Source organism: Triturus cristatus, chromosome 1_2, assembly GCF_964204655.1.
Source record: "Triturus cristatus chromosome 1_2, aTriCri1.1, whole genome shotgun sequence".
NCBI lineage: Eukaryota > Metazoa > Chordata > Amphibia > Caudata > Salamandridae > Triturus > Triturus cristatus.
Window position 1 is genome coordinate 417,526,727 of NC_140580.1, and position 12,289 is coordinate 417,539,015.

General features: G+C 37.7%; 1 protein-coding gene across 1 annotated transcript in view; it reads right to left on the reverse strand.

The window, feature by feature from the left end:
• PCDH15 (protocadherin related 15) overlaps positions 1–12,289 on the reverse strand; it is a 2,378,624-nt gene that overhangs the window by 1,940,514 nt on the left and 425,821 nt on the right. The window contains exon 3 of the mRNA XM_085614969.1: positions 6,976–7,041. Within this exon, the coding sequence (XP_085471095.1) occupies positions 6,976–7,041 (66 nt within the window). The remainder of the gene's footprint in view (positions 1–6,975; positions 7,042–12,289) is intronic.

The window sequence follows — 12,289 nt, forward strand, 5'->3', positions numbered from 1 at the left end:
TGATGGTCTTCCTGGACTTCATAGGGTACTACAGGAGGTTGTCAAGGAATATGGCACCATTGTTTGCCCCTTGACTGAGCTGACTGCCAGGAAGAACCCCTTGAAGGTGCTCTGGACAGAGGCTTGTCATAAAGCGTTTTACTCCGTAAAGCAGACCATGTGCTCAGCCCCAGTGCTCAAGGGCCCTGCCTTTTCCCAGGAGTTTATTGTCCAAACAGATGCTTCAGAGCTCGGTATAGGGGTAGTCCTAGCACAGCTAAATGAGGAGGGCCTAGATCAACCTGTAGCATTCATCTCTAGGGGGCTACTTCCCATGGAACAGAGGTGGAGTGCTATTGGGAGAGAAGGCTTGGCTGTGGTCTGGGCACTGAAGAAGTTGAGACCGTACTTGTTTGTGACTCACTTCTGGCTTCAATCAGACCACAGGCCCCTCAGGTGGCTAATACAAATGAGGGGTAAGAATCGAAAAATGTTGAGGTGGTCCATTTTCCTACAAGGACTGTACTTTATAGTTAAACACCTTGCTGAGTCTGACCACCACAATGCTGATGGTCCCTCCAGTTTTTTCTGCCTTTGGGAATAGAACTCCCAAAGAGTTGGGTAGTTCTCTTTACTTTCACATGGGGGGACATTTTAGACCTTCAGACGTAGGGTGCCAAGGGCTAGTTTACTGGACTCCTGTTCAGAACCACAGGGCCACAAAAGGCTTACTCCATCTTGAACCCGCACCTAGATCCAGCCTGAGTGGGATCTGACCCTCCATGTGCTGACCATCCAGTCCTGGACCCTTGAAAGTAGTGCCAAAAGTACCCATATAGCCAAAATCCCAAGGCAGGTAAGAAATTTGGCTGTAGACTGCTCTGAGAATCAGGAAGAGACCAGCAACAACCTGCTCGCTTATCCTCCCAAGGTGCATCTTAGGTCTAATTGACTTTGCAGCTTTTCCTGCTACCTTCCTCTTCACAGCAGCAGCACCATTCTAGTGGTCCATCACCAAAGGGGTATCCGAACTCATGAAATTATCTTCGGCTACAGCCCTCTGCCTTGTCCTGATGGAGATTTTTGACTTCCATTGCAGAAGTCCAAAGGTAGAAATCTTCACTGCCGCTTTGACCCAAGCCTATCCAGTGATGACAATCCCTCTTCAGACAACTCATGCAGCCTTGCCCCAGGGAAGTTTACCTTCTCAGAAAAACAAATTCAAGAATTTTATAAGTCTGATGGTAAGCGCTAACAGGACCCAATCCACTTCTTGTATCTGAAATGCAATCCATTGCTGTGGGCCTTATTTTTCAACTTTGACCCGGTCTTGGACAACTACATATCCATGGTCGATGCTTTGATCTTTTAAGCGCTAATTTATACTAAAAAAAATTAAATTCATAATTCCAGTGCTACTGATTGTAGTTTTGTCATTTTGTTGTCAAACTATTTATTAAAATTGACTCTGTTTTTCTAAAGTGGATTGGAATTTTTCTTGTGTTGTGCTTTCACTTTATTACTGTTTGTGTGCTGTATAAATACTTTACACATTGCCTCTAAGTTAAGCCTGACTACTTTTTGTACCAAGCTAACCAGGGTTAAGCACAGGTTAATTTAGAGACTTTTTGTGGTTCACCCTGCAAGGAATTGTTGCTGTTGCTTGACCAGGGCTCACACCCAAGTCAATAAACAACCCAATTTCTAACAAGGTGCTACAGGTAAAATAGGTAAATGTATCTCAGACTTAGAATAACCTCAAAAGTGCAGGCTCACTGTGAATAGTTTAGGCAGACTTCCATGTTATGGGCTGTAGGACAATCCTTCAATATACTTGTCATTGGCAACCTCCATCCCATTTTTTCCTAAAGCCAAAAATCTCCCAATATTTGGTGATCACAACTTCAAGATGCGCGTTTGCCTAAGTACAGCGGCTGGGAGGTCACCACTGTGAGACCCTCCCTCCAGAAAGAGTGTCTGATGGACTTGCCTTCTTATGAAATTTTTAAAGTCCTCCATGAAACTTGTTAGGAGGTGAAGCTGCTGGCTCCATTGGGAGAGGCAGACCCAAAGCAAACTCCTCCTTCCCAAACAAGTCAAGAGCCCACCTCTTGGAGCCCGTAATGCTTTAATTGTTGGCAATACCAGCACAGTAAGCACAGGACATCAAGCGTCAGGTGCAGTGTATGGGGCTGAGCACATTGTTACACTCTCTCCTTCACCTCCTACTTGATTGGCACAGTGCACAAGTTATACTTTGAACAGCAACTGGGAGGCGGGGAGACCCACTTGGGTCAGCAGCTACGTTGATCCCTCTGCTTTTTTCTTAGGTGGGGTGCCCTGATGGTGATTTAACAGCAATCAGGAAAGCAGAAAGATCCAATCCAGAACCAACATTAACTCTGGCATTGCGACCATACTAGTGTACACTTTTGGGCAGTTCCTCCACTCGGGCACAGAAGCTGGAGTCCTCTGGGGAATCTCCTATAGCCCAGGTATCTTCTGCTCCCCTCTATTAGCAGGCTAGGCAGGCTCCAGTATTGAGGCATGTCACAGCTCATTATAAAAGTCAGCTACATTAATGCTTTGTAGACTAATGGTCAGAACCTGAAGTTATGCAAGGAATTGAATACCAAGAATGTGTCCTTCCTTTGGGTGAAAGAAGTACGTTTTCTATGGTGCACAATTTAATGTTCTCACAGCACAAGGTAAAAAAAAACCTAATATATTCTGGAGTTGATTTTACTTCCAACTGTTAAGTTAAAGGGTCAAATGGTGTGGTTTTCTACAATGGTCAGAAGTAGTTATCTACCTTAAAATGTGAGAAGTAGTTTTCTTGCGTAATATGTGACCTATAATTCACCCAATTAAAAGTTGCTCAGAACAGTGCCAGGTGCAATAAAGAATATAAAAATTCAAGGATTGCAGTGGAAATCACAAATGTTGATGTTATCGCATACTAGGGGCCTGATTCTGATGCGGTTAAGAAGGCCTCCTAGTGGTATTTGCTGCATCCAAATTGGATCAGGAACGTGTCTTTCCAACCGACTCGGAAAGGTTTCGGACCGACCGAGTATGATGCGAGTTAAGCATTAGGAATATCCCAATCCAAACTCGACAGGCTTTGGAATGACCGAGCCGTATGGAGCAGAATGCGATGTCTCTATGGGCTGCGTTTCTGAACGACCAAGTACGATGCTGGATGTGGACAGCCTTTCTGAATCGTGCCGTCCAACTCGAATCGGCAGTCGGAATTAGACTATGGGGGCCCATAGTGGGCCTCCATGCACCCAGAGCCTTCCCAATAGGGCCCGTAGGGCTACCCATGGGTCCCCCCTTACCAACCTATGCATTCAGTCTGAACAAAGGCTCCCATTGAAGTCAATGGGAGTCCAACCAAATCGCATCTGAAAGCATCCAGATGCATCGGTCAGTTGGCCCAATCAAATTCGATTGTAAACCATTCCCAAACCCATTTGGTCGGGAAGCTTTCCATACCACATAAGAATCAGGTTCTAGATCTTCTACAAACTTCATACTTAGAGAAAGAACCAACCACTGTACAGATGTTAGGGTGACATACGGTTTGTAAAAAAACTTTAAGGTAGGCCTACATTGCAGAAAGTGGTACTTTTTCAATACTGGCAAGATAAGCCATCTAGTATATTTGATATAAAAGCTGCAACAAATATAAAAGTGCAAAGAAGTTTGGGGTGATGTGTTGTCACAGGGACAAGACAGTACATTGGTAACCCCATGCTGACCTAACAGGAAACAAATCACATTTCTGATAGTTTGAAGTCTGAATCTCAACAGCAGCCCTCATTCCCATAGATTAAGTGTGATCAGCAAATAAGGTTCAATACCCATAGTAGGAGATAATGAAAGAAAGTGATGGATAGAGGATTTTTTCAACTTCACCACTGCCTTCTGCCTTAATCTTTCCTCAAGGAAGTTTTTTTTTAAGTCACTTACTCTAAGCACTGACATTCTATAATGACCAAAAGAATGACGATAACACATTCCATCTTTGTAAATCTCTTCAATTGGCATCTTGTAAGGACAATTATACAAAATCACTCTAACCAAGCAAATCAAACCACACACCCTCACAATTTATCTTGTTACCAATGTAGACAAGCACATCAGCATTACACTGAGTGATAGTAAGCACTATACACATGCTATAATAAAATGCAGTACAATATATTACTATCTGCCATGTTGGATGGACTGGTGATCACTATGTTCTGCTATTTTGTCCTGATAGACAACGAAGGCACAGATGTTAAAGAATACCTATTTAATGATATACTTGTAATGCAAATTGATAATTCCTTGAGCTGCAAACTTGGCACAAGTGGGCCAGCAAATTGTCCAAATGGTGTTGTATGGGTAAGAATTAAGAAGCGTTTCTTCCTAAACAAATAATTATTCCATAAAAATCCCTCTTGGGTACCCATTTAGAATCCACATCAATGATATAACCTACGATTAAACAGATATTAAACCTACCTGCCATCTTTCCTGGGATCAGCTTGTATGGTGGCCCTTTCAAATGGCACTGTGCCGGACATTTTAAAGGGTCTTATATAGGGATATGAGTACACAAATGCAGACCACTATTACCCAGAAAAATCAAGACAATGATCAAATGTTTTCCCAGGAAGTGAAGCGCTTGCTAAAGTCATATGTGAACAGCTGTCGCTGGGATAATTCAAACAATATATTGCTGGCAATTCATACTGGATTCAGGGAGTATCATTCTACCTTTCAAAATGTTACAGCATTAGTATTTTTTGGGAAGAACAGCATTAGCAGACAATCTCCTCTTTACTTCACATCTGTAGATTTCAAACTGTTTGACATGGTAGGTAGGCATATAATATATCACCTCCCATATCAGAAGCCCTTTCAATATTATAGTCTAATACTTGGATTTCAGTATTGCCAAACACAAGTTTAAGGTTAGCATTCAAGATCCGTGTTACTAAGGAGGGAAAAATGAGTGGATTTCAACAGTCCTTCAATAGCACTACTTTTATTTCCCCTTTTTCTAGTACATTTGGATTTAACATTGAGTGCATCTATCATGATCTATATCTTTGTCATTCTTATGCTTCACTGACAATATTGTGCTTTTATCACACACAAATCAGGATGCAATGATAAGCGGATATGCTAGCATTACAAGATAACACAAGAATCACCTGGCAATTCAAATAAAACAAACTAAATGTATGACTCTTAGTGGCCTATGTCATTTTAAAGATATTAAATTGGTGGCATATCAATAAGAAATCGCACACAGTTGCCTTTATGTGGAAACACTGTTTTATAACATGCTTAAATGAATAGCAGACTTTAGTCAAAAATGGTACAGATAGGGACAAAGATATGAGTCTTCAGGCTGCTTAGTAACATTTATGGTGATTACAAACTGATTTTTATCCAGTTTGGTTGGCACTAATCGCCTCTCTAAAGTTTTCAGACATTTACATGAGTTTGTCCTCAAGAAAGGAGATATCAACTGCTTGCCACTTACATTTTAAATATATTGGTCTTGATGGCTTAAATATGTGAAGACTTCAACTGTAGTTAGGTAGCATTACTTTTAACCTGATAATTAGAAAGATACACTATTTAGTGAACATAACAAATATGAAGATGGCATCCACTCTATTATTTTGAAAGACTTATATTGGTAGGTATGACTCAATTAATGGATATGACACAGTATATGCTATGGTCTTTCTAGGTTGTATATATTAGTTTTAAATGTGTTCATACTCATTTTTGTTTTATTTTACTGGATTGAATTGTTTGAATCTCTTCTTGAAGGTGAGTTAAATTATAAAGAAATAACTAAATACATTTTACCTTCTAACTCTCAATATAATTGCATGCATATAGAGGCCAACCAAGCGAAGACTAAATCACCAAGATGGCCAAAATTGAATCCTCACACAATCAAAAGAATACCATCACTTGAGTTTGACAATCATCCCAATGTACAAACACTTGTTGATTATTTTACATTTGCAGTGTTGCAATGTATATCTTGCTAAGGTGAGAAACAACTAGGCATTTTCCCTGGCTGAAAATGAGAATGACTATGCTCATAATGGCTATTTCATTCATATTGAGCTAGCATAAAACATGCAGTGTCCTGTCTTAAACCAACTCAATAAAATGCTTTCTTATCTTCAAATAATATGTCTATTGATTACTTATTGAAGTGGACAACAGAGAAATGTGAATCTTTAGTCTCAAAATTCAAAATTATGCTCTGTTTTACAGTGCTCTACTCACAATAACCCTCTCCATACGCTCTATGTTATTTGGAAATTTCAAGTTTTAAATTTGGAACACTTTAGTGCATATCTATTCTTATATTTCTTACAAAATTTCAGTTTAAAACAAAATTAAAAGTAACATAATTCTTCATTAGATTTGTCTTGGAAAGAGTAGGAAATGATAATTGCCTTGTCATTACTTTGCACATTTTTACCTGAATGTTGCCAATTGTTAATTGTGTTATTATTTTCTTCATGTCATTGTATGATTCTATATCATACAGCCCAAAAATGTAATTCCGGATGCTCATTGTATGATCTGCTTTCAAGGCTGAATGGGGACTACTTATGGATGGAGGAGACATTGTGAGGCAAAGGGGGTTTTGAAATTATGCAGCTGGATCCTGACAGATATTGCCCTGCTCGCCTGATTGAGCCCACTATTCTTAATGTAATGACAAAAGCCATAGTAGTACTTGTAAAAGGCGTTTTCATTTTAGGCACAGCAATAGTAGAATTAGTAATAGTATTAATGTTAGTATAAGTTTTGTTAAAATTATTAGTGGCATTGCGATTTGTGTATTTAATGAGCTCTTGGAAATATCAATAAATACAATGGCACTTTACCACACAGTGCAATGACCAGGCGAGTTTACTTTTGTAAACACTTTCATGAACAAAGAAATGTGGTATTTCTTACCATTCCGACTTTCTTCATCCACAGATGCTATTGTTCCTGGAATTCCAGACCTTGCTAGCTTGCAGTCTAGAAATGAGAAAGTATAAGGACCATCAATTGATTAATACTGGTGTTTGGGTTTCAGTGTTATGTGGAAATCTACTCAAGAGAAATCTGAAATGTGCAAATGTGAACCTAAGACTCTCAACACTTTAATAAAAATAAACATATATAACTATTTCTGTGTTCATTCCACAGACTGAGAACTTGTACAACTGCTTTGGCTACATTCATTTATACTGCTATGCCCACTTACACAACCATGTTTGGATGTTTTTTTTGGTAGTAGGGTTTAGAATACATTCTAAGGTGGTTAAGCACATTCAGCACCTAACAAAGTATCACACAGACAATAACCAAACTCAAAGTCTGACTAGACCTGAATGAGCAATTAAAATTATCTAAATAGCTGCTCCCATGTCGTTTTCTTCCATTTTACTTACATCTGTGTCTTCACGAATACAGGTACGGTTTCAAAATCAAAGCAGAAGCACCAAATATGATGGATGTGCAGGTGTGTTACTAATCTTTGCATTTCACAACACGGTAACACATCACTACATCAAGATGCTCCTATAAAATTATAGATACACATGTACACAAGACAACGCCGTAGAGATGTTGCTATAATTGCACTAGTAATAACAACACTGGAGCACTCGCCTTTTGAGCAGGAATCATGTTATGAGTCTAATTAATGTATATGAGTGGACGAATACAAGACATTAAGGTGTACTCATAAAAATGAAACTTAAATCTGATTGGAATGCCATTTTGATAAAAAGTCAAGTAATGATAATGTTCAAACAGAATTTGGATGATGGCCTAATTACAGTGCGAAGGAGAAACAGACAAGCAATGTGCAGGAGATTATATCTAGCCATCTTACCCTCATATTGCCAGTCTGGAGTCAAAAGTATAGAGTCATCAATGGAAGCAGAGAAGAGTTATGAAAGAAAAGAAATAAGAATATAATAATGTTTTCAAGCAAGAAGTATTAACATGCAAACACAGTCATTTAGTAGAAGCAAGCGAGTTGTTATAGAAATGTGAGAGAGAATGTAGATTGTTTAATCAATATGCTGAAGAGTGCAGCTTGAAAGGAATTTATAAGTTACAGTTTAGATTTTGGGCTAGCCACTTCAAGCAAATAGTTTCAAAAGATACCAGAGCTCATGTCCATTACCTACAATCAGTGTATCTTTAGAATAATGTGGAATGCATTTGGCTCCTTTACCTAGCACAACTAGCCCCAAGAGATAAAACCCATTGCTAAGCATCTGCGGGTGAGTGTGACTATGAAAATGTGAATTAATAGCATTAAATGGAATGTTTGAGTACAGTACATAGAAAAAATGTTTTACATTATGTAACTGGCAACAGGCAATTTATAATTATTATAAAAAGATGTTCACATTACTATAATTAAAGCACAATCTTAAATGAGAAAAACATAGTTTGCACCTGTTATGAAAAACATTGGCAAAAATGTGATTATATTGTTGTGTCTTTTTGAAAAAGACGTATTTGGGTGTTTGAGGGTTATTCAATATACAGATTTTTAAAATGAGTCCTGGATGTCTAATCTACAAGACCTTCTTTCTAAAGAAACGTCCCTTAGGGGTGTTCTTTATTTCTATGCCCTATGCAGAACTTGTTATTGGTGGCTCCTTTAGAGATACACACATATTAACTATGTATGCTGTCAGATTTCATGTATTTAAATCAGTAATATATTGTATCATGAGGCAACATTCCCATTCTGACAAGTTATGGGTATTTTAAATTGTAAAATTTAGAATAATTCACTATAATGATTTAATGAAGACTATAAACAAATGTTGCAACAGTGTTGTATTATATTTAACTATGCGGTGGCTGCAGTAACAGAGAAGTGACCAATAAGATACAAGAATATTGGAGGAAGGTATTTCCAAGTAGAAGGTTTGGTAAAGTAAGTGAACGTGGTGACACGTTAGTCTTTTCATTAAGTAATCTGCCCATTAATGCTGATAAAATGACTTTTGTGATACAAGAGACAATGATTCAGATGTTTAAGAAAGGAGAAACAATAAAGCATTTCTCAAATGTTGCTCAAGAGAGAATTTCACCACCCAATACACCACAGTTTATAGACCTTTTGTTTGAGGGAATTTTTATATAAATGGCGGTTCTAGTGAAGATTCTAGAAAGAGGAATGTGCATCTTATTTTTTATGATAAGCACTAGCAGGTCACAAATGTATATACTGCCTTTAAGCTAAAGTATTTTGTGCAAAATACATAATACATTTAGTTTGCCAATCAATTTCATTAAATTTAGTAACCAGTGAAACATTGAACAGAGAGTGCACCCTGAGGTTAGGGTGAAAATGTATACAAACCATGAGTGAAAAAGTACGGTTGAGGTAGAGCTCCATAAAGGGTATGAGCTAGAGCTCAAAGTGAGTGAGTTATTCACAACTATCAAATATAAGATTAACAGCAGAAATCAAATCATTTTTAAGGAGCTAAAATTATAACACATAGGCCCAATTTGAAGCCTTACTCAGGGGTATTTTTGTATAGTAGAGACTAAAACGAATCCCAGCATATTGGGAAAGAGGAGTTTCCTAGTTGTGGAAAAGCAGAAGTTTTGATTATTGTTATCAAGTTGCAGGAAATGCAAGGTCACTCATATAATGGTTGTGAATCTAGGGACACCAGCTAAATAAAAGCAAAGCAGGATATCACCTGCAAATAGGCATAGACTGAAATGATTCAACAGTATATAGGGTCTAAAGGTGTATCCTAAACAAAAGTGAGGACTAGCAAGTAAGATACCAAAATGGGCAGTGTACAATCATGAATGGCCTCGACTGCCCTAGCACGCTGTGAAAAGCTCTTGCTGCAAATTTATGATATTTTGTTCAGGCAGTCGGGTGTATAATATAATCTGTTTATGGAATTATGTGGAATGTATCTCATTGCTGAGATAATTAGGAGTTGGAGCATGTCTAAACTAAGATTCTGTCACTCCTTTTTAGTTAAATCGAGTTGCAAATCTTCTGGCCCAATTAATTTTATTTTTGCTGTTCAAGTGTGTTAAGATTTGATATGTCTTTGAAGTAAAACACTTACAGGTAAAGGGTAAAGCCTAATGAGATAGCCTTATTTCTACTGACACATCTATCCCTAAATTAATATCTTAATTTTATATATCTAAAGATATTCACTCTTGTCCCATTGCTAAATTATCATGTAAAACAGTGAATGGGAAGAAACCGTTCTCATCGAAGAGTTATTCTTATTCCCACTTCCTTTTTCCTCTACAGTCTCGCACTACTAGTGCGCCCTAATTGAATATTTGGGTTGCCCCAAAGCTGTAAAAAGGCAGTCTTTTATACCTTGTTTAATATTCTCTCCATAGGCCACATATTTTTTCTCAGTGTCGTCAAAACTAGAATTCTGCAGAAAGCAACCTCCCAGTCCTAAAGGAGCAGATAGATTCTATTTTGCAGTTCATGGAGATTAACTCTCCCCAAATAAAGGACAGATTTAAACAATTAAAGGTACTGAAAACATCTCATTTAGATTTCAGGACAAGTCCTGCAAAAGAAACAAGCAATATGGAAGTATCACCATCTTCACTAAGATTATCCTTCCACCTTATGATAATGATCACTGTTTCTTCTTCTTTACATCTAGTTGATTTTATCCAAAAGCTTACCAGAATTGAGTTTATTGTTATCTTGCACTCATGCACTTACTTTAATTCTTAACAACCGTACTGATTTAGAAGTCACCATACCTTGCAGTTATAGGGTTAGATATGACTTTAGCATGTTAACCAGCATTCCTTTTATCTTTCATTATTAGGTTCAAATCGTTCCATTATTGGGAAAATATTGATAGATTTTTTATTTCCAAAAAGAGGGCTGCATTACCGCTGCATATTTTTTCAAGCAAAACAGAGATTAGGGCAAACTTGTATGTAATTATATTTATCTATATTTATGGCACATGTTTCTGTAGGACACACAAAAAAACAATGGTGAAAAAGCAGCACCCTTGGTTAGTCCCATGGTGAGTATTAATTAGGGCAATGTACCAATGAAAATTCAGCAAATTATTCCCTGATCATCATGACCTAGGAGGGAAATGTATTGCTTCCAATACTTTGCTCAAGTGTAGCAAGTTTAGAAGGCGACATGCCTTTTTGCCATCTAGAAAACAGACTGGTTAAGATTCCTTTGAGTCATCTGTAAAGTATGTTCCTTCCCAGATGTAACCAGTATTAATTATCAATAAATGATATGGGGGGAACCAAAATCTGATCACTAGAGGCCACTATATGAATGGAGTTGGTCAACTGTATTTCCAACACTTTCAAAACCAGTTGTAATATAGCCTTATAGCCCACTTCTGAGGGCTATACCAGTTGTTAAAGGCCCTGAAATCAAGTTATAGGACTGACCTGCAAGGGAGTGCCTATAAAGAGGGTGAGAGCCTTTACCAACCGGTATATCCTGAGGTAGAAGCACTATAAGGCTTGTAGAACATTCCACCCACTGGGTGGAGAATGTTCTAAATTAAAATGGAGAAATATGAAGACAAACATTTGAATGTTGGAGCTACGGGTTTATACCAGTCATTATTAGCCTGGAGCTACTCCATTGTCTTCAATGGATAACATTCCAATATTCTAATGTATATTATAAAGTGTTATAGGTCTATATGACCCACATCTTACTGAGAGTTTACCTGGTGGAAAAAAAATATGAATTTGTATTTGTTTTTACTGAATGAGTGAGGTGGTTCATCATCTAGAAGGAGTGAATCAAAAAACTAATTTAGATAACGATTTATTCCTTTTTTAGATATTTTATTTATTTCTCCAGGTACCACACTGTATATGGAGAGCTTTATAAGCATGTAAAGCTCATAATATATTCCCACCCTCTTCTTTAAAACGAGCTGATATGTTCTGCACAATCTTCCTATAATAACCTACATCCTAAACCTCTAAATCTAAATGATCAGATTCTAAAAACGTATCCATATCCTGCTCTGAGAGTGCTAACGATTGAGCATAAAGCTCTTATTAAAATGTTAAGATTGTAATCATTTATTTCAGGTCCCTTTAAACAGCCCCCATCTAAGGCATTTTCACACGCTTAACCTGATTAGGGAATGCTTTAGCTGTAATACTTCAGATCAGAAATGTACCTATTTTGTGATCTTTTTCACACACTAATTGGTACATTATTTAATATTTAGCCAACTCCTTTTTATAC